The 24470-nt window shown below is 33.4% G+C and overlaps 1 protein-coding gene across 2 annotated transcripts in view; it reads right to left on the bottom strand.

Annotated features, from left to right (window-relative positions):
- ARL6 (ADP ribosylation factor like GTPase 6) overlaps nucleotides 1-24470 on the bottom strand; it is a 41756-nt gene that overhangs the window by 5404 nt on the left and 11882 nt on the right. For both annotated transcript variants that reach the window (XM_027584700.1, XM_027584699.1), the window contains 3 exons: nucleotides 21148-21242; nucleotides 7562-7691; nucleotides 3659-3714 (listed from right to left, as the gene is read on the bottom strand). In XM_027584700.1, coding sequence (XP_027440501.1) covers nucleotides 3659-3714; nucleotides 7562-7691; nucleotides 21148-21242 — 281 coding nt within the window. The remainder of the gene's footprint in view (nucleotides 1-3658; nucleotides 3715-7561; nucleotides 7692-21147; nucleotides 21243-24470) is intronic.

Genomic DNA, 24470 nt, shown 5'->3' on the forward strand with positions numbered 1-24470 from the left:
AAAGAGATATTATGTCTCTTTATGTATGGTCAAGCAGGCTATTCTTAGATTCACCAGGATATGCATAAGAGAAAACAAAATTACATATATAATTGGCATTAAAAGGTTAGTGTAAAAGAAATTAAATTTACAGCCACAAGACTATAACTAGAATTAATAATATTTTGTTATTCACCCTTGTTCAGGGCTGGGAGATTCCTGATAGGACTGACTCCCCTCAAGTTCGCTCACAAATGGACATTTTTCAGCCTGACTCAGGGCCCTGTAATAAAAGGACCTACAGAACTTGGTTTCATCCACATCTATTGCTCTGTGTGGGTCACTGCTTCAATCCATTCCTGTCATTAGTAAACAATGTAATCTTAGAAGAAATGATATATCTTAATTTATTCCTTGATATGGTAAGACTGTACCAATCAATGATAGCTATTTTGATGAATAACAAAACTGCAATATACAAAACATCAATAGAATACCGGTATTTACAATACTAAATGAGTGTTAAAATTTGTGTAAACATGTATAAGTGGAGCTATACGTAGAGTTCAGCATGATTCTTAGAAGATATATTCTATTCAAGCTTATTTTTAATTATTGACAGTAAGGCCTGAAATTTGTCCCAAACTTCAAATGTGCTTCTATCACTAGATCTGACAGAAATTTGTTGCCATAAATTAAAATTATTTTCTAGAGTTGTCAAGTATATTGATTGTAAAGATGCAAATTCTTTATTTAAATAAACCCTTCAGAAAAATGTAATAGAAGTAAATGTAGCCTGTTACAAGGAGAACAGATTCTTATTAAACTTATATAAATGACTATGATTGTCATGGAAGAAAGAATACTTACTGAGACCTTTTGAATTTTGGAGGGTTCAGGTAGAAAAAAAGTTAAATACTTTAAAATTTTTATTATTATTTCTGTTCTCCTTGTAACAGGACACCATTGGAAACATTAGTTATTTTATCAAGGCTTTGACTGGAATGTCATATTTGAGAGAGACATGCATAGACTCAGATATGACCAAACAGCTTTGAGGAACTAAGGCTGACTTTACAAAACAGGGAGCCATAAAGCCCCTTGGAAATGTTGGCCTGATACCTTGCTTAGAGTTCTCAGCAGCCTCACCAGGTGAGTAAAGAATCACTTCCTGGCAAGTGCAGGAACCTCAGGATATACTGCAGACCTCATGAAGAGGAATCCGCCCAAATCTACAGGTATGGCAGGCATGTCTGATGGCAAGTACTTGGCTTGGCTTCTGACCTGGAGAGGCTACTAAAAGTTCAACCTAGAGATTCCTTATAAAAGTTCCAGCAAAGCAGATTCTAAAAGATCTATATGACCATTATTCTTGCTGAGTTTATGTAAATAATTAGGCCAAGTTTATTAAAATTGGACTTGTTTTGTAAACAAATTAGTCTTGATTTGGCTATCTCTGGAAATGAGGGTTATTTTAGAGAGAAAAATTATGTTTAAATAACCCACCTTTGTGGATGTTAAATCCTAGTTTTGATTGTCCTTAAATGTTTGCTTAAGTTAGACAACTTGAGGTAACTTCAGAGAAATAGCTTTTCTATTTCTACATAATAGCTCATAGATAGATAATCTTATTGCTTGTTATTCTGTGGGGATAATTACAGGATCCCATGGGCATATGATTATTTAAACAACTGGAAAATGGGATTAATCCCCCAATAACTCTATAACTCAACTATCACCTTGACCAATTCTGTGTGAATAGGATGATGAAAATTTTCCTTAAAAGCTGGAACGTACCCTGCTCCATGAGGTTAACTATGGACTTGTGGAGATAATGGACAACCCCACTTTCTCTGTGATTAGATTGGATGATGCACTTGGGGATGCCCTTATCGCTTGAGACAAGTCTCTCACTTAACAGTGATTCCTTTTAATTACGATATTGTTAAGGCTGGACCTCAAACAAAGACAGCTTCTTGATGGTTTTATTCCTTAGTCATATTTGTCCCAGGAACTACCTCTATTAATGTAAAATTACAAGTCAAGACTTTAGCCAAGCACACAGTGACCACCTTTAAGCATGACATGGCTGTCACCAACAAATTCAAAAAGTGGCCCTCTAAAACTGAATAGCCCTTGATATCTTAACTCCAGTTAAAGGATGCCCAACATTATATGTCTAGCTCCTAATGGACCGACTGACTATGTAGCTCTAACTTGTGTCCATAGCTTCCCCCAGGCTGGGTAGGCCACTGTACTTTGGGTTTCGCCTGAATGCATAGATGCATTATTAAAACCATTACCAATCCAGCCAACCTTCCAAATTTAAAACAATGATGGACACGTTTTGTGTTACATTGGTATGACCACCTAGCATCCATCTTTGTTCCCTCTTTGAGACTACAGGATGTGTGGCACATGGAAGCTCTTAATTAGTACACGGTCAAAGCCCTAAATGACACTCAAAATGGCACTTCTCTATTAAATACTAAAGTAATACAAATGTATGAAGCAGTTTTACAAAATAGAGTGGCATTAGATGTTTTAAACTGCTACTCAGGGTGAAACGTGTGCTAACATAAAAACAAAATGCTGCATATACATTCCAGATTACCACAAAAATATATCTGGGTTTCTAAATGAATGAAGACTCAAATTGGCACTTTAAATGATCTCTCTTTCCTTTAGTGATTGCTTTAAACTCCTGGCCTGGAGGAAAATTATCAAAGGTCAACTATCAAAGTTCTTTCATTCAGATTTCTCTTTCTCATTACAATATTAACCTTATTTTGTTATTTCTGGTGTCTCCCTGCCTAGTGTCAAGACTCCTTCACTGCCATAACTTCCAGCTGACAGATGATCTTTTCTACTCATGGAGGTTCATATATGTTGACCACATTGGATTTAGCTGCCTCCAACTTTTGTAACTCCCCCATATGGTCCCCAACTGACAATACTGACCCATAGGTAGGGACATCTCTATGCCCCTATTCAGCAGGAATAAGTTACAGAAGATGGGACCTCCTACCTTCAACAACCTTAAAGATTTAAGGGTCAAAATTGTTCAGGGGGGAAATGATGAGGGAGCAGAAGGCTGGCTGAAGACAAAGCAGAAGCTGACACCCTGCAATCCCCCCGCAACCCCACTCCTGGGTGGGACCTATGTGACATTCTTCCAGGAAGCTCCCAACTATCTGAATGTTAATGCCTTGCAAAGGGGGAAAAACAACCTTAACTTGAAAAGGGCAAGGCCTCTGGTATCTTGTAGGTCCTCTTTAGCATATGAAAGTTCTTTCGAAAACTTCCCTTTTCCCTCAGTCCCCCAGCCCCGTGGTATAGCATCAGTTGCTCCTCACAACCCTGGTGCAGGTCTTTCTGCCCAGGGGTCCTGTCCCTGTGCTTTAATAAAACCACCTTTCTGCAAGCATGCACGTGGGCGCACGCACAACCCAAACCACCACCGAGAAAAACAAAAAAAACAACAAAAAGCAGAGCAAAACAAAACAAAGAAGTAAATGTAGCAAGGTAATGCATACTTACTGGATTGTTTTTTCTGACAGCAGAAATAAATGGAAACGAGAAAGGCAATGATATAATAAAAATGAAATGTAAAAAGGGAAAGAAAAATGTGAATAGAATAGGAATAAAGGCTGAATATGCACAGTATTTTGCGATGTACCTTGAAGCCAGTCTACACCTTCTTGCAATCCTTCTCCTTTTATGGCATCACTAGCACTGAAATAAAATCCGTAAGAAACATATCCATTTCATTACTTCATAGAACCATAGAATAAATAATTACAATTTTGCTATATGGCAAATTAATATAGTCTAGTAACATATATTTGAGCAAAACTGGTAAGCACTGAAACTGAATATACATAAGAAATAAAAGTCTGGGTGCTCAGGAAGAAGACATGAGAAATTTATTCACGATTTATGATAGACATTTGGAAAAGTGTTATCACTAAAATAGTTATTATTCTGCTTTGCCCAGCCCCAGTGGCTCAGTAACATTTAATTATTAGAAATGGTTGACCTAGGTTGTAATTTAGCCACACAATGGAGTGACTTTATTTGAAATGGAATTTGATATCTATAAGGTATAAATCTGTAATTATAACTTTGGTAAACTGGTAGAATAAAAAAAAATCTCAGATTTCAATCATACTCTTCTATCTAGTAGCTTCAGGCACTGGACAGGTTATTTAACTCTCTTTATTCTTAGCATCTATAAAATGATGCTAAATAAACTAAAATAATGAAATGCAGAGGATTTTTATAGTATCAGATAATCTTTTTCAAAGACATAGACTGACAACAATTAGTATAAATAGATTTTCTGAATGATTAGGGTTCCTTTTAAGTGTGCTAAAGCATGATTTAAAAATGTACCTAATTACCTAAAATAATTAATTTGATTCTAATCAAAACAGAAATTACTTCCAAGGAATTACTTATTAGATTATGAATACAACTTATTATAGAATTATTTTAAAATAGAAACCAACAGCATGTGATACATAATTATTCAAAGTAAATTACAGATTATCCATATCAACAGCAAAACATCAGTAACTGAAATGCTTATAAAGATCAATGTATTGATTTTTATCACACATTTACAGTCCCAAACAAGACTAAGGTCTCAACCGAACAAGTAGTAAAATGGAAAAACTTGTCTCCTTTACTGTAGGCGTTAGTGCCATACTAAAAACCCTGCATCTTTTCCTATAATTCCCAAATGTTTGAATTCTACCTTTCCTTTCGAATACATCATCAGATCTGTAACTAGAATAAAAGCCAAAGTCTTTACCGTGTCCTACTAGGACCTTTGTGATAAGGTCTGTGGCTATTTCTCAATGGCCTCATCTCCTACAATTTCCCCCTAGATCTCTCTGCTCAAGCCAGCCTGGACTTCTTGCTATTCCTGGAACACACGAGGCACATTCTCATCTAAGAGCCTTTTCACTTGGCTGGCCTCTCTGTCTGGAAAGCTATTCCTCCAAACTTTTGCATGAATTTCTCCCTGACTTCAGTTAGATTTCACAGAGGGAGCACCTCTCATTCTTTCTCTTATTATCCTACTTTATTTTTCTTCATCCTTCCAGGTATTTTACATATCTATTTACCTGATTTGTTATCTGTTGCCCTCACAAGAGAGTAAATAAGCAAATACACATATACTTATTGTGCCGGGGACTTTGTCAAAGAACTTTTCTTTTTTTTTTTTTTTAAGATTTTATTTATTTATTTGAGAGAGAGAGAGAGAGAATGAGAGACAGAGAGCACGAGAGGGAAGAGGGTCAGAGGGAGAAGCAGACTCCCTGCTGAGGAGGGAGCCCGATGTGGGACTCGATCCTGGGACTCCAGGATCATGACCTGAGCTGAAGGCAGTCACTTAACCAACTGAGCCACCCAGGCGCCCGTCAAAGAACTTTTTTAAAAGAACATTAACAAAATCAGACCCTGAGAATCAGAGTTGGCTATATATTTAGTACAATGATTAAAAATAAACCGCAAAAATATCCAGGCTGCATTTCTGTATAATCTTTTCTTTATTGTCCAGTAAATTTACCTGGACCGAAGGCAAGAGAGATAGAATGTTTTATCTTTGTATCACTGAGTGTTACCTTTATTTCTAAAACTGGAAAAGAAAAATAAGTGTATTTTCAATTTTATACATGCTTTAATGAACATAGCAAAAAATAAAAAACAAGCTTAACAAATGAAACACTAGAACTAGTGAGATACTGTTTGAATAGAGTCAAAATTATAGACAACTTCTAAAGAAATACTTGGCATTCTTCTATAAGTTATACAGAAAATATAGAACCTGGCAATATAATACTGCACATCCTTATAGCAACAGGACATTACCTTTTCTTTCACTGAGAAGTATTTAGATGTCACAAATGAATAAAGAAATCTGTTAAAATTCAATTGCTGATGTTAAATTTTAAGTAGAAGAGATTTTTTACCACTTGCAAAATTAATTTGTTTCAAAATTAAAAGGACTACATCTTTTAGTATAAATTAGACTTGTAGTTCTTAATGTGAAAACTCACAATGCTTAATACAAAGCAAAAATTAAAAACTATTCTACTTTTGGTATTACTAATTTAAGTATGATTTAGAGAAATACAAAGGTTCTACCTTAAGATACTTCTCTACCTAAAATCCCTCCTTTCTTTACCAATCAAATATCACAAGAACCACAAATTCCAAATCAAGAGACATTTTGTAAAAATTGACTCTTCTTCTGATTCCAAAGTAAGGAGGGTTTTACTCAAGATATGTAGTGTTTCATTCCTGGGGAGAGGTGCTGGTGGCCCTGAGTACTGAGGCATTTCAAGGGCTTTCTCAAGCTCTCTTCTATGAGATTCCTTTTTCAGCACCAAGGTTAGCTCTAAAAGTTCTTTACTGAGCTCTACTATCTCCTTGTTCCATATTCTGTATCTCTTTCTAGAGGCAGTGTATTTCTCTGCTTCTTTGTTAGGCCTTTCTCCATAGATACCTTCTTTTAAAAAAGGGAAAACTGGCAAGAGAAGGACATCTTGCAGCAGAGAGAACTAGGTGGGTGGATAGAAGCTCAAATTAATATAAGGTAGGCACTAAAATACTAATATATAACTTCTGGTTATCCTTATTGGAATATTTTGGCAGAAAGGCACACCAGAGTTAAATATAACCATAAGAAACTGCTTTCCAAATAAACAATGTATAATAATTTCAGATACTAAATACTGAAGAGTTCAATTGTATTAGTATATCCAAATAAAATTAATATTTACATTTCTATATACTCATATAAACCAGTATTTGTTGTGTACATACTAAGTACCTAGTACTATTATTATTCTAGGGGTTACAGAGTGAATGAAACTGATAAAATCCCAGCTCTCATGGTGCTAATGCACTAGTACAGGTAGAGAGACTATAAAACAAGCAAAACTCAAAGAGGACAAGGCAAGAGAAATATAGAGCAAAGTGTATAAAAAAAAGCAAGAGTTGGAGTAAGATAAAATGATATTTTGAAGGGCTGTCAGGAGAGGTCTCTCTCCTGAAGGAAGTACAATAGCAAGCCAGGAAAATCATTTTGGAGACAGATTCAGACAAAGGGACTAACAAGTACAAAAAAGTCCTGAGATGGGATTGTGGTTGGCTGATTCAATGTGCAGAAGAAAATCAGTGTGTTTGAAACTCGGTAAATGGGCTAAATTATTCTTTTAAAGAGTTGTTTATATTTTTGTATCCTCAGAAAGATTTGAAAAGTTTTTGTTTTTTTTTTTAAAGATTTATTTATTGAAGTAATCTCTATACCCAATGTGGGGCTGAAACTCACAACTCTGAGGTCAAGAGCTGCATGCTCTGACTGAGCCAGCCAGGCGCCCCAAGATTGGAAAAAGTTTTAATAATAATATACTCATGAATACCTGCACTGCTACAATTCTATACAACTAAATCCTTAGCTTACATCCTATCATGTTAGATGACTTACACAACGAGCTTAAGAGGGAAGAACTGAAGCTCAGAGATTTTTTTCAGAATGCTAAAATGAAGAGTAAATATAAAACATTACCAGATATGCCATGGTTTATCTTTGATGTTCTCTAAACACAGCAGCTGAGACACTTTTACAGATGTCACTGCATCTCTAAGATCCATTTTGTTTGCAAAGAATAAGATTGGTATTCGGCGGTGCTTAATATCTAAAAGACAAAATAAGACTATCATCACACTTCTAGCTTTTTGGTCATTTCCCCAAATATTTAAAATTGAAATGCACTAAAACTGTTTTCCAACCACTTCTTTCTATATCACATATACGCCAACATTTAAACACATACACTGTGAAGAATGTATCTGAATGATATGAGAATTAACAAAATACTTCTTCTTAAGACTATCTACCTTCTGGGACGCTTGGATGGCTCAGTCCATTAAGTGTTTGCCTTCGGCACTCTCTGGGATGCCTGGATGGCTCAGTCCATTAAGCGTTTGCCTTCGGCTCAGGTCATGATCCCAGGGTCCTGGGATGGAGTCCCACATCGGGCTCCATGCCTAGCAGGGAGCCTGCTTCTTCCTCTGCCTGCCACTCCCCCTGCTTGTTTCTCTCTCTCTCTGACAAATAAATAAATAAAATCTTAAAAAAAAAAGAAAAAGAAGACATCCGCCCTCTGGTTGGAGCTTTAAAACAAAGATGAGTGAGGTGGGAGTTGGGGCTCAGTAAGCAGTTACTGAGCAGTACCTATACAGGGGTCAAATATTTTGTTTTGTTTTTACTGTCAATAGAAAGGAATCAAACTTCAAATGAAAGTAGAAGGGAGACAAACAAGATCTTGATTTTAGATTTTAGTAACAGGTTAGAAGTAACAAACTAGATACATTAACAAGATATTTTACCTTGTTACAACTTTGGAAGTATTTTTCACTGTTTTGAATAGATAATACATTTAAATAGTTCAAAATTCAGAGGACACAAAATAGTATACAGTAAAAGAATCTCCCTCCCACCTGTCCCAGGCAATCCACTTGTCCTCTCTAGAAGAGTTAACCTATATCACCTATTGCTTGGCATCTTTTTAGAAGTATTTGCAAAAACTTATTATATATTATTCTTTATACAAATAATAGACTATCAGTTTTATATCTTTTGCTTTTCACTTAATTTCATATCTTGGAGCCTGTCCCATACCAGTACATAAAGAGCAGTTTCTTCACTATTTTAACAGTTGTAGAATATTCTGCCTTTTAGTACTATGTACCATAATTGTTTATTTTTTTTAAAGACTTTATTTATTTATTTGACAGAGACACAGCGAGAGAGGGAACACAAGCAGGGGTAGTGGGAGAGAGAAGCAGGCTTCCCGCCGAGCAGAGAGCCTGATACGGGGCTCGATCCCAGGACCCTGGGATCATGACCTGAGCTGAAGGCAGACGCTTAATGACTGAGCCACCCAGGCGCCCGATGTACCATAATTGTTTAATCAGTACCCAGTGAGATATATTTGTATTGTTGCCAATATTTAAAACTACAAACAATGCTGAAATGAATAAAAGTGTACATAGCAAATTTTGTACATGGGCAGTATGTTTGTAGGAGAAATTTGGGAAGTAAAGTTGCTGGTTAAAGGATGTAAATTGCTATTTTGATAGTGATTACTGAAAGGCCTTCCTTTAAAAATTATATCAATTTACACTTCAATAACAATATGTAAGAATGAACGTTTCCAATGCCCTTGCCGAAAGTATTATCAAACCTGTTGATCTTTTTATGATAGTGGATAGGTAAAAAAAGTACTATCAGAATATGTTTACTTTGTTTTAAGAAGGGTCAATAATTTTTCTATATATTCAAAAGATGCTTCTATTTCCTTTTTTTTTACGAACTATTTTATCCTATCCTTTCCCCATTTTTTAAAAGATTTTATTTAATTTTTTTGAGAGAGAAAGAGGGAAAGCACAAATAGGGGTTGAGGGGCAGAGGGAGAGGGAGAAGCAGACTCCCCTCTGAGCAGGGAGCCCAACTCAGGGCTCCATCCCAGGACCCTGGGATCATGACCTGAGCCGAAGGCAGACGCTTAACCCACAGAGCCACCAGGCGCCTCTAAGTTTTTATTTTCTGTTTTATTGATTTGCAGGAACACCATAAGGAGTATGGAAAAAAGTCCTGTAGCTGTGATATAAACTGCAAATACTTCCCCTTGCTTGTCATTTGCCTTTGACTGCTCATGGTTTGTTTTGTAATTAAAAACTTTTTATATAGTCAAATTCATCAATCTTTTCTTTTAGGATTCTGGGTTCTGTGTTATAGTTGGAAAGACCTCTTCTTGCCCCAGAATTATTTTAAATTTCTCCCATAGTTTCTTCTACTGCTGCATTGGTGTGATTTTTACATTTAAATTAGTCCAGCTAGAATTTACCCTGCAACAGAGAATGTCAGAATGGATAAAAAAGCTACACATAACCATATGATGTTTACAAGAAACACACAGAACATAAGGACACAAACAAGCTGAGAGGAAAAGGATGGAAAAACATGCATATATTTAAATGTAAGAAAGCATGCTAGGCTACACTATTATCAGACAAAGTAGTGTTCAAGATGAAGGGAAAAAGACAGGCATTTGTTGTTGTGCTCTGTGAAGTTTATTATATGTCAGTGTTTTTTTGAAGTTTTTATTTAAATTCCAGTTAGTTAACATAGTGTTATTAGTTTCAGGTGTACAATATAGTGATTCCACACTTTCATACAACACTGTATGCTCATACAACACCCCATGCTCATCACAAGTGCCCTCCTCAATCCCATCACCTATTTAGCCATCCCTCACCCATCTCCCCTCTGGTAACCATCAGTTTGTTTTTATAGTTAAGAGTCTGTTTCTTGGTTTGCCTCTCTCCCTCTTTGAAAAAGACAGACACTTAAAAATTATGAAAGTGTCACTCACTCAAGAAGACAAAACAATTTTAACTGTATATGCATCTAATAAATGAACACTATCACCCGACATTTATAGACCCTTCACCAACAAGAGCAAAATACGTATTTTACTTAATGGCAGATGGAACATTCACCAAGTCAGACCATATATGATGACCCAATATTTCTAAGGATGAAATCATCCAGAATATGTTATTCCATCAAATGGAATTTAGAAATCAATAACAAAAAGAAACCTAGAAAATTCCCATATATTTGGGGAATTAAATAATACAACTACTAAATAATCTAAGGATCAAAAAAGAACTCACAGGTAAGTTAGAAAATACTCCAAACTAAATAATAAAGGAAACAAACATATCAAAATTTGTGACATGTAACTAAATCCTTAGAGAATATGTATTGCTTTAAATGATATTAGAAAAGGTGTAAAATCAATGATTTCCACTTCCATCTGAAAAAGGCAATAGACAATGAAATACAATGTAAGTATAGAAAATGCATAATAAACCAAAGAACAGAAATTAACAAAAATTTTTAAAAAACAAACCAACAGAAGAAATTAACAAAGCCATGGTTCTTAAAAAGTTAATAAAACCAACAAATTCTTTAAAAAATTGAGCAAGAAAAAATGGAGGAAACATAAATTATCAATATCAGAAATGAAGGAAGATACACAGATCTTATAGACATTAAAAGGATAGTGAGAGGATATTATAAACAGTTTTATGTCAGTAAACTTGACAACATAAATTTTAAAATCTGGTCAAAAATTACCAAAAGTGACCCAAGGAAAAATACAAAACTTTAATAGCCTTATATCATTTAATGAAATCTAATTCCTGATTCACAGTCCCTCTTACTCCCCCATACTCCCACACACATACAAAATCCCAACCCCGATGGCTTCATTCATATATTCTATCTAACATTTAAGGATGAAATAATACCAATTCTATCTAATCCAAACAATAAAAAGAGAAAAAGTAAATATTTTCCAACTCATTTTATAAGGCCTCTATCACCCTGATGACTAAAGCATTTTGAGAGTTACAAACCAAAAACCTTATGAGCAAAAAAACAAAAATTTTTAATGAAATGTTAGCAAGTCCAACTCAATGATATATCAAAAGGTTAATATTCAATGGCCAAATGAGATCTAACCCAGGAATGTAAGCTTGCTTTAATATATGTGAATACAGTATAATATTATCATTGTAATAGATGTAGAAAAAGCATTTGGTAAATTTTAACACTAGGTTATAATGGAACTTCTTGAAAAACTAGGAATAACAGAAAATTTCCTTGACCCAATAAAGATATAAGCAAACCCTAGTAAGCATCATAATTAATGGTAAAATAGTAAATGTAAAGAATGGAAAAAGATACAGAAACAACCTAAGTATCAGTGATGAATGATAATGATAGTGAATAACATGGACTTGAATTGTGCAGGTCCACTTATATGTGCCTTTTTTTCAATAAGTATATTGAAGAATATTTTAGAGATTTGCAACAATTTGAAAAATCCTATAAACAAATCATGAAGCTTAGAAACACTGAAGGAAAATTAAGAAAAAGGTATCTCATGAGTGCATAAAATATATATAGAAATGAGATGATTTTATCACTTAGTACCATAAAAGATATACAAATCTATTATAAAAAGTTAAAATTTATTAATTCTTATGCACATACAGACCAAATATGGCAGCATTCACAGTTGAGAGAAATGCAAACAAGTGTAAAGATGCAGTATTAAATCATAACTGCATAAAATTAACTGTAGTAATACTGTACCACTGTAATAATTTCATTGCCACCTCCTGTAGCTATTGCAGTGACCTCAAGTGTGGAAGTATCTGCTTAAAATGCTATGTGATACTAATCATCTCTATGTGAGCAGTTCCTTTTTCTAGTAAATTGTGTATCACAAAAAGCTGTCACAGTTCTCACATACTTTTTCATCTTATTTTGTGTATACTGTAAATCCTGAATTACACCATGGGACCCATACAAAGTGCCACCAGTTATGTTGGAAATGCTCCCAAGAACCAGAGAAAAATCATGACATTACAAGAAAAAGTTGAATTGTTTGATATGTACCATAGATTGAGGTCTGCAGCTCTGGATGCCCACCATTTCAAGATAAATGAAGCCAGTATAAGGGCCGTTGTGAAAAAAGAAAAGGAAACTCATGAAGCCATTGTTGTAGTTACACGAGCAGGCGTGAAAATCTTGCACTTTTCATGAAATACCTTTTTACCTTGTATTGAAAATGTAGCTTTTATGTGGGTACAGAATTGCTGTAAGAAAGGCATACCTATAGATTCTAACATGATTCAAGAAAAAGTGAAGTTATTATATGAACATAAAGCAATAGGAAGGTGGAGAATTTAATGCTAACAAAAGATGATGTGGTAATTTTAGAAAGAGGTTTGCCTTAAAAAATGTCAAGATAACAGGAGAAGCAGCTTCTGCCAACCAAGAGGTAGCAGAAAGAATTTCCATAGGTCATTAAGAAAATCCCTGGGGGAAAAACGGTATCACCTGAACAGGTTTTTAAGGCAGGAAAAAGTGCCTTATTCTGGAAAAAAAAAAATGCCACAAAGGACATTTATTAGTAAGGAAGAGAAGCAAGACCAGGATTTAGGGCAGGAAGAAAAGTAGGAATAAGACAAAACTTACCATTTTTATTCAATATTGTACTGAAGGCCCTAGCCAGTGCAATAAGACAGGAGAAAGATTAAAAGACATAAAGGCTAAAAAGGAAGCAGTAGAATTTTTGTTGTTGACTTTAGACAGAGAAAATTCTAAGAAATGTACAGAAAAACTATTAGAATAAATATATTTAACAACCTTCCAGAATACAAAGTCAATATTTTCACATACTAGCAGTGAACCATTAGAATATGAAATAAAATATACTACTTATAATAGCTTCAAAAATATAAAAAAACTTACGGGTAAGCTGAATGAATGATGTATAAGACCTCTACAGAAAACCATAAAAGACAGGGAAATTGAGAAAAGGATAAACATATTAAGTGACATACCATGCTCATGAGTTGGAACATTCAGTGTTAAGTCCAATGTTAAGATGTCAACTATCCCCAAATATAATCAAAATAAAATCTCAGCATGTTTTTAAAAAAAATTAGTAAGCTGATATAAAAACTTATTTGAAATATGGAACACCTAGAACTACCAAAACCATCTTGAAAAAGTAGACCAGGATTGGAAGATTTTTCCTATCTGACTTCAAGATTTATTATAAATCCATGGTAACAAGCCAAATGTGAAAGAACATAAAAGAGATCAATGGAATAGAACACAGAGTTCAGAAATAGGTGCACATATATACAGTCAAATTAAATTCAATAAGTGTGAAAGTCAAATGCTTTTGACAAGTGATTCAGTGAAAAAAAATTTTTTTCCAACAAATACATTTTGGGATAATTGGATATCTGTAAGAAGAAGTGCAAAAATTAATTCAGGATAGATCCCAGGCCTAAACATAAAAGCCAGAACTATGAAGCTTCTAGAAGAAAACATAGAAGAATATGTTAGTAATCTTAGGGTAGGCACAGATTTTTTTTAGGGAGTACATAGAAAGCTTGTATTTAAAAAAAAATTTAATAAATTATACTTCATCAAAATTAGATACATTTGTTCATTAAAAGATACTGTGAAGAAAATAAACAGGCAAGCCACAGAATGATGAGAAATCTTCAAAACACATATATTTAACAAAGGTCTCCTATCTAGACCTTATAAAGAAATGTTAAATTTTCAATAATAAGAAGACAAACAACCAAATTAATGAATGGGCAAAAGATTTAAAAAGACATTTTATAAGAGAATGTACAAGATTGGTGAATAGAATATGCAAAAGTGCTCAACATTAATAATCATCAGTAAAATACAAATTAAAAGCACAATGAGATCCTATTATATACTCAGTAGAAAGGCTAAAATGAAAAAAAACAACATAAATCTTGGAGAGGATGTGCAGAAACTGGAACTCTCATTTATGTTACTGACAATGTAAAATAGTATGACCACTTTGAGATTCTTTAAATATCACCCATACATCTATCCTATGACCCAGCAGTATCATTCCTAGGAATTTTTTGAAGAAAAATGAAAGTATGTCTATAAAAAGCCTTTTACAAGAATGTTCATATCAGGTTTATTCATACTAGCCCTAAACTAGAAACAGTCTAGATGTCACTCAACAGGATACTAGATAAACAAACTGTGATATACATACATAATAGAATGTTACATAGAATAAAAAGGAATAATCAAGTGATACATAAAACAACATAGATGACTCCCCTAAACATTATGCCAAATAAAAAAACTTATGCACAAAAATGTATGTGCCTTGACCCCCATTTATATTAAACTGTAGAATAGGCAAAATTAATCTGTGATAGAAATCAGATTAGTTCTCTGGTATGAGGTGTTAAGTGTTGATTGGGAAGGGGTGTTAAAGAACTTTCTGGGGTAATGAAAATGTTGTTTCTTGACAGGCAGTGTAGTTATATGAGTGTACGCATTTGTCAAAATTATTGAACTATGTCCTTAAGATCTGAGCATTTGACTGTAAACAGCTTATACTTCAATTTTAAAGAGTTAATATATAGGGTGACCGAATGGACTGAAAAAACAAGACTCATCTACATATTGCCTACAAGAGACTACTTCAGAACCTAAAGACACAGACAAACTGAAAATTAAAGCATGGAAAAAGATATTCCATGGAAATAGAAGCAAAAGAAAGCTGGGGTAGCAGTACTCATGTCAGATAAAATATATTTTAAAACAAAGATTGTAACAGACAAAGAAAAGCATTGCATAATGATAAATCAATCCAACAAGAGGATATAACAATTGTAAATACCAATGCATCCAACACAGAAACATCTAAATATATAAAGTGCATTGGTGTGGATAATAAAGTGTGTATTAATGGACATAAAGGGAGAAATTGACAGTAATACAAGAATAGTAGGGGGCTTTAAGACCCCATTTACATCAGTGGATACATCATTTAGACAGAAAATCAATGAGGAACTTTGTTCAGTGGCTTTGAATGAACATATTAAACCAGGTGGACTGAACAGATATATGCAGAATATTCCATCCCCAAACAGCAGAATACATTCTTTTCAAGTACACATGGAATATTCTCCCAAGACAGATGATGAGACAGAAAACAAGTCTCAATAAATTTAAGGAGACTCAAATCATATCAAGTATCTTTTCTGACCATAACAGTATGAAACGAGAAATCAATTACAAGAAAATGAACAGAAAAAACACAAACACATGGAGACTAAACAACCAATGGGTCAATGAATAAATCAAAAAGGAAATAAAAAAATACTTAGAGACAAATAAAAATGAAAATACAATTCTTCAAAATTGTAGGGAAACAGCAAAAAGCAGTTCTTTTTTTATAAAGATTTTATTTATTTATTTTTATTTGAGAGAGAGAGAGAGAACATGAACAGGGGGGCGGGAAGGCAAAGGGAGAGAAAGAGACTCTCAAGCAGACTCTGCACTGAGTGCAGAGCCCAAAGCAGGACTTGACTTCAGGACCCTGTGATCATGACCTGAGCCGAAATCAAGTTGGATACTTTACCAACTAAGCCACCCAGGCACCCTGCAAAAGCAGGTTTGTTTGTTTTTTTTAAGATTTCTTTGAGAGAGTGTGTGTGCAAAGGGGCAGAGGGGCAGAGGGGCAGAGGGAGAGGAAGAAGGAGAGAAGCAGATGCAGGGCTCACTTCCCATGACCCATGAGATCATGACCTGAGCTGAAATCAAGAGTCCATCACTTAACCAACTGAGCCACCCAGGCACCCCTCACAAAAACAGTTCTAAGAGGGAGTTTATAGTAATATAGGCCTACATCAAGAAACAACAAAAGAATCTCAAATAAACATTATGATCCTTTACCTAAAAGAAATAGAAAAAGAACAACAAGCAAAGCCCACAGTTACTAGGAGGAGGAAATAAAGTTCCAGGTGGAAATAAATGAAATAGAGACTAAACAACAGAAAAGATCAATGAAACCAACATAAACAAAACTGATATACCTTTAGCCAACCTCATCAAGAAAAAAAGACCGAAAGGACCCAAATGAATACAATCAGAAATGAAAGAGGAGAAGAACTGAAGAAGAACCACAGAAATACCAAGGATTATAATAGATTGCTACAAAAAATTATATGCCAACAAATTGGACCACCTAGAATAATTGGATAAATTCCCAGAAACATACAATCTTCCAAGACTGAATCAGGAAGAAACAGATAATCTGAACAGACTGATTGCTAGCAACAAAACTGAATCAAAAATCAAAAGACTCCCAAAAAACAGAAGTCCAGGACCAGTGGGCTTCACCAATGAATTCTACCAAACATTTAAAGAAGACTTAATACCTATCCTTCTCAAACTATTCCAAAAAATAGAAGAGGAAAAAAACCTTCCAAATTCATTTTAAGAGGCCAGCATTACTCTGATACCAAAGCCAGACAAAACATTCTAAAAAAATATTACAGGTCAAATTTCTGGATGAACATAAATGCAAAAATCCTAAACAATCACCAACTGAACTCAACAATACATTAAAAGGATCACACATCATGGTCAAGTTAGATTTATTCCAGGGATGCAAGGATGGTTCAATAATACCAAATCAATCAGTATGATACACCCTATTAACAAAATGAAGGATAAAAACCATTTGATAGATGCAGAAAAAAAGCATTTGACAAAATACAATACCAGTTTATGATAAAAAACTCTCAACAAAGTGGGGTTAGAGAGAATATACATCAACATAAAAAGGCCACATATGAAAAACCCATAGCTAATATAATACTGAATGGTGGAAAACAATGTTTTTCCTCTAAAATTAAGACAAGGATGTCTACTCTTGCCACTTTTATTCAGCACAGTATTGTAAGTTGTAGCCACGGTAATTAGACAAGAAAAAGAAATAAAAGGCATACAAACTGGCAGGGAAAGGTAAAACTGTCACTCACTGTTTGCAAATGACATAGTATACACAAAAAACCCAAAAGTTCCACCAAAAACTACTGGAACTAATAAATGAATTTGGTAAAGTTGCAGGATACAAAATTAATATACAGAAATCTGTTGTATTTCTATACACCAATAAGGAAGCAGCAGAAAGAGAAATTAAGAAAACAATCCCATGGGGCACCTGGGTGGCTCAGTTGTTAAGCATTTGTCTTTGGCTCAGGTCATGATCCCAGGGTCCTGGGATCAAGCCTCGCATCGGGCTCCCTGCTCAGTGGGAAGCCTGCTTCTCCCTCGCCCACTCCCCCTGCTTGTATTCCCTCTCTTGCTGTGTCTCTGTCAAATAAGTAAAATCTTAAAGAAAAAAAAAAGAAAAAATAATCCCATTTACAACTGCATCAAAAAGAAAAAATGCCTAGGAATAACCTTAACCAAGGAGGTGAAAGACCTGTACTCTGAAAATTGTAAGGCACTGATGAAAGAAAGTGAAGACAACACAAACAAATGGAAAGATATACTATGCTCACGGATTAGGAGAATATTGTTAAAATGTCTACATTACCCAAAGCAACCTACAGATTTAATGCAATTCCCATGAAAATACCAATATTTTCCACTGAAACAGAACAAATAATCCTAAAATTTGTATGGAACCACAAGAGACTCCAAATAGCCAAAGTAATCTTGAGAAAAACAAAGCTGAAGGTATCACAATTCCAGATCTGAAAATACAGTACAAAGCTATAGTAATCAAAATAGTATTGTACTGGTACAAAAACAGACACATAGATCAATCAAACAGAATAGAGAGCCCAGAAATAAATCCATGCTTATATGCTCATTCATCTACGACAAAGGAGGCAAGAAAATACAATGGGAAAAGAGTCTCTTCAATAAATGCTGCTGGGAAAACTGGACAGCTACATGCAAAAGAATTAAACTGAACCACTTTCTTATACCATATACAAAAATAAACTCAAAATGGATTAAAGACCTAAGTGTAAGACCCAAATCCATAAAACTCCAATAAGAAGACTTAGTAATCTTTTGGACATCGGCTGTAGCAACATTTTTCTGGATATGCCTCCTCAGGCAAGGGAAACAAGAGAAAAATAAACTACTGGTACTACATTAACCTAAAAAGCTTTTACACAGTGAAGGAAACCATCAACAAAATGAAAAGGCAACCTACTGAATGGGAGGAGATATTTCCAGATCATATATCTGATAGGAGATTAATATCCAAAATATATAAAGATTTCATAAAACTCAACACCAAAATACACTAATAATCCAATTTAAAAATGGGCAGAGGACCTGAATAGATATTTCTCTGAAGAAGACATATAGATGGCAAACAGAAAAGATGTTCTGTAGCACTAATCATCAGGAACATGCAAACCAAAGCAACAGTGAGATATCACCTCATACCTGCCAGAATGGCTAGTATCAAAAAAAACAAGAATTATCAAGTGTTGGTGAGAATGTAAAGAAAAGGGAATGTAAATTGGTGCAGCCACTATGGAAAACAGTATGGAAATTCCTCAAAAAATCAAAATTCTTAGAAATACTGTATAAGCCAATAATTCTAGTACTAGGAATTTATTCCAAGAAAACAAAAACACTATTTTGAAAAGATATAGGCACCCCTATGTGTATTGCAGCATTATTTATAGGAAGATATGGAAGCAATCTAAGTGTCCATCATTAGATGAACAATAGACAAGAAGGTGTTGAAGTGAATATTACTCAGACATAAGGGATGAGATCTTGCCATTTGTGACAATGTAGATAAATCTAGAGAGTATTATGCTAAGTGAAATAAGTCAGACAGAAAAAGACAAATAGCATGATTCACTTATATGCAGAATCTAAAAACCAAAACAGATGAACAAAACACAACAAAACAAAAACTCATAAATACAGAGAATAAATTGGTGGTTGCCAGAGGGGATGGAGTGAGAGGGATGGATGAAATAGGTGAAGGGGATTAAGAGGTATAAACTTCCAATTACAGAATGAATAAGTCACTAAAATAAAAAGTACAGCATAGGGAATATAGTCAGTAATATTGTATTAACTTTGTATGGTGACAGATGGTAATTACACCAATCGTGGTGAGCACTGCATGATGTACAGAACTGTGAAATCACTATATTACACACCTGAAAACAATGTAACATTGTATGTCAACTATACTTCAGTAAAAAAGTAAAATTAAATTAAAAAATTTTTAAAGTTCATGTTTACCTCAGCTGAGAAATCCTTTGGGAATCTATCCCAAAAAATAAATGCATCAGTACATAAAGATAACTTACTTGGACAATGCTTCAGTTGAGGAAACCAAGGTTTCCACTGTATTTGAAGCTGATTTTTGTAGAAATCATTTCATCTTATTGGTCAACGTTAAAACAGTTTTTGAGGAGAAAATGGAAAGATTAACACAAAGGGAATGCATAATCAAAAATGCATTCTTAACCCAGATAAAAGCCTGTTAAGTTTTTAAAAGTGAAAGAGTCACATAAAATGTACAGGCTAGATAATTATTACCCCAAATATCTGAATAAACTTAAGGTTGTTCAATAAAAATACCAGTTAGTGTGGTTAAACAGGAAGAACTGTTAGAAAGCCCCACACTATTTTCCATTCTGTTTCTAACAAATCCACACTTCTTTTAAGCCATCACCTCTTCCTAAAAGTCATAGCACAAAGACCACTTACTTAAATCTCTTCGCATGAGTAAAGCTAGAAACGCAGAGTTTCACAATACTTACTGGAGAATTGTATTGTGGAGAAAAAAAAGAATATCTAATAATAGGTAAAATAGAATAAATGGTGGTATACTCATAGAGTATATTAGGTATATATTATATACTCATATGAGTATATTAGGCCATTAGGCCATATTAAAAATATTAGAAAGAATAACTACATATATTCATTTTGACTTGAAAGGATTTCCATAATTTAATGTTCTCTGAGGATAGGTAAATTCAGAAGAGTGTAGAGAATATGATCTCATTTTAGTAAATAACAATGAGAAAAAAATACCAAATTGTTAATACTGGTATCTTGAAAAGAGGGTAGGGCTGGCAGTTAAGAGTTTAAAAACAGAAAAGATCTGTTTTAGAAGAATTCTCAGAATAAATATGTAAGAAATGCTGTGTAATCATATATATACATGTATGAAAAGATGGTAACCAAAATAATTCTAATGACTGTTGAAATACATGGATTTTTACTTCCTTCTTTCTTCTTTTCCTGTCTTCATTTTTTGCCATTGACACATATTACTTGTGCAATCAGAAGAACATTTTTATTTGGGGGGAAATAAAGGTCAGAGACCTGGAAAACACTGCAAAAAGCTTTGAAATTTAAAAAATACATGGTGCTATAGGTAGATATGAATTCTGAATAATTACTATATTTTAAAATTCAAAAACAAAGGAGAGTAATATATTCATTAATGTAGAGAGCTATTGAATCATTATATTGTACACCTGAAACTAATATGACACTATGTGTTGTTTCAATTAAAAAATTAAAAATTTTAAATAAGAGATAATTACATAGAATAAGCAACATCTTCTGCCAAGACCAAAGAACAAAAAAAATCTTACGTAAACAGACCCTAAAGTACAGATATCACAGACACACACATATACCTGGATGGTTCAGCAGAGTATCAAGTTCTTCTTTGGCCACAACCATTCTCAATCTATCACTACTATCAATGACAAAAATAATGGCTTGTCCTTCTCTGTATAAGGAATGAGAAAAATTAAAGATAAAATTATACATTTTCCCATGTTTAGCATTCATTTGCATTTCCTAACCTGTGTATTATCTTTTCATTACATATTAGTTTATATGAGTGACTACTATATTACCATTAGTCCTATTTCATGTAAAATAATTTCTTCTCAGTTGGTTGATAACATGGTAAATTTAATGACATTTCATAATTTTTAAAAATTACAAGTAAAACCATAATCCTATTACACAGATGCAATCATTATTAATATTTTGGGGTAAATCAATTTTAACATTTTCTTTGTGTATATTCACATATGAGTACCTACATTTGTATTTAAAAGGAATCTTTCTGTTTTATACCCTGCCTTTCTGATATATATATATTTCCTTGATCTTTTTTGCAGTATAGGTTGAACTACTTTTATATGAAACATTAAGCTCTACACCAGTGTTTCTCAAATATTTCTTACCATAAGCATAGTGAGAAATACATTTTACATTAAGATATAGTAGATCCTTAAGTATATGTAACTATATTTGAAATAAGTTTCCAGAAATAACACTTACAAATAGCTTTTATTTTATTCTATTTGATTTTTTTAAGCTGATAACCAGCCACTAACCTGGCTTAAGGATTCACTTACAGACCACAGTGGCACTTAAAAAAAAAAAAATCACTGATTCTCTCTGCACCTTTCTTTTAATTATTATAAAGTATTCCGTTGCACAGATATGTCATCGGTAATACTGTGGACTTAGAGATTATTTTTAATTTTTATTATTGTGAAAAACTTTGGAATAAACATCCTCCTGAGTACATTTTTTAAATTTCTTGATATCTTAAGACTTGTAATTAGGAATAAAATTTCTAGAAATACATACAAATTTTAAAGTTTTAGATAAACATTGACAAACTGTATTCCAGAAATACTTTATCAATTTATACTACTACCAGTATTTTTCCCACCTTTCCAGCATGGCTCTTAACATTCTTGTCCATTTTTGCCATTCTAACAGCATAGTATCTTACACTGTATTTCATTAATTGCTAGTAAAGTTCAATATGTTCGCATATATTTATTGGACATTTTACCTTTTTTTGTGAATCACTTATTCCAGTCATAAATTAAGATTTTAAAAGTTCAATATCATTAAAAAAAAGTTCAATATCATTAGCAATCACATGAACATAAAAATAAAACAACTTTTGAGTACCATTTTCTCCTATCATTTAAAAAAAATGAACATAGGTTATCACTAGTCATACATTACTAGTAGCCATGGAAACTGGTAAGATTGGAAATATCTACCAACAGTTTTAAAAATGTTAAATCTCTTTGAGCTAGTAATTTTATTTCTGGAATTTATTCTAAGGAAACATGATTTATGACAAAGACTTATACAGCAAGATGTGCTAACTGAAGGATTGTTTATAATCTTCAAAAACTGAGAATAGCTTTTATGCCCAAAAATAGAATGATTACAAAATAGGCATAGGCATGTGAAAAAAAATAAACAGCCAGTCATTAGTTATATTCTTTGGATGTTTTTCCTGATTTATTCTTATCACTGAATATTAACTGAAAAAGCAGGATAAAAAACTATATATGGTACATAATTTAGAAGACTCCTTTCTCAACTATGTAAAGTATATATTTTATATTTCAAGAAAGAAGAAAAACAAAAAAGATTAACAATGGTAAATTTATTAATAGTGAGATTTGAAGAAAAAAATTTTTATATTCTTTTCTATATTTTCCAAATATTAAAAAGTGTGTACTCCTTATATTTTATACTTTATTACTTTCGTATTATAAAGATAATATGCAATAATTATACAATAATCAATGTTACAGAATCAAATGACAAAGTAAACTTCCCTTATAATCTTATTGTTCCAAAAACAAATGCTATTAATGGTTTGGTGCACATGCCACTAAATTTTTTTCCTTCTCTATATATACTAAGCACATATTTTTGTTAAGAGTAGTATTTTTCGGGCGCCTGGGTGGCTCAGTTGGTTAAGCGACTGCCTTCGGCTCAGGTCATGATCCTGGAGTCCCAGGATCGAGTCCCGCATCGGGCTCCCTGCTCAGCAAGGAGTCTGCTTCTCCCTCTGACCCTCTTCCCTCTCGTGCTCTCTATCTCTCATTCTCTCTCAAATAAATAAATAAAAATCTTTAAAAAAAAAAAAAAAGTAGTATTTTTCTTTTTATAATTGAGATGTCATTATAAACAGTGTTCAACACATATTCTTTTATGTATAACTTTGTCCACTAGTGTTAGTCATAGAATACTTTTCAAGAAAAAAAATGATGGCTAGAGAGCATGAACACTTTTCATTTTAAAAGATATTGATAAATTTCCCTGAAAAAGATGTTACATTCCCAACATAAGAGTGACTTATTTTGCCATAGTAGACTTAATCTTTTTAACCTCTTTCAGTCTAATAGATTAAAATGTACTTGTTCTTTCATAATTAGAAAAATATAGATGCAGGATATAAATTTACTATTATTGTAGACTTCTTCATAGTAACCATATTCACTATTCAACCTACAATTTAGTTATAGTGTTCCTAATTAACTTCTTCCAAAAAGATTTTGAAGAAAAAGGAATTAAAATCAGAACACAGAATACATAGAAACTATTTTCTATGTATTTTTGTTATCTGTAATTAAAATAAATGTTATTTTTAAAATAGTAGCTAAAATAAATACATTTTAAAAATTCTTTTTTTGGAGGAAGAAAAAATCCTATACTGAAAACTCAGGTTTCCTAAAAAAAAAAACCACCAAAAAACAACTCACATTTCCCCAGAGAATTTAATGCAAGCTACCACAAACATGCCACTTTTCCTTTACCAAACTGACCCTGAAATCTAAAGAACAAAATCTTTTCTCTGTACCTCAGCAGTTCTCTGGATCTGTAAGATTTAAATATGACTTCAATCTATTAAAGCACTCATTGAAAAGAGTATCTGAAAAAAATCTCCTTTGGCTCATATCTGAGGAACACAATGTTTGTTCCCACATTAGCAGGAAAGAATAAAAATTAAAATCTGATCTGGGCAGTCATCTCATAATCATTCCAAGGCAAGAGTTCATAATGACAAAAGGGCATTTAGTCAAGGGATACTAGTTATAAGTTTCAGACTCCAAAAGTAAGTTACATTGCTTTTACAGGAAGGAGTCCTAGCAATATGAACAGTTAATGAATTCATTTTACTACC

Source organism: Zalophus californianus, chromosome 1 (genome assembly GCF_009762305.2).
Source record: "Zalophus californianus isolate mZalCal1 chromosome 1, mZalCal1.pri.v2, whole genome shotgun sequence".
Taxonomy (NCBI): Eukaryota; Metazoa; Chordata; class Mammalia; order Carnivora; family Otariidae; genus Zalophus; species Zalophus californianus.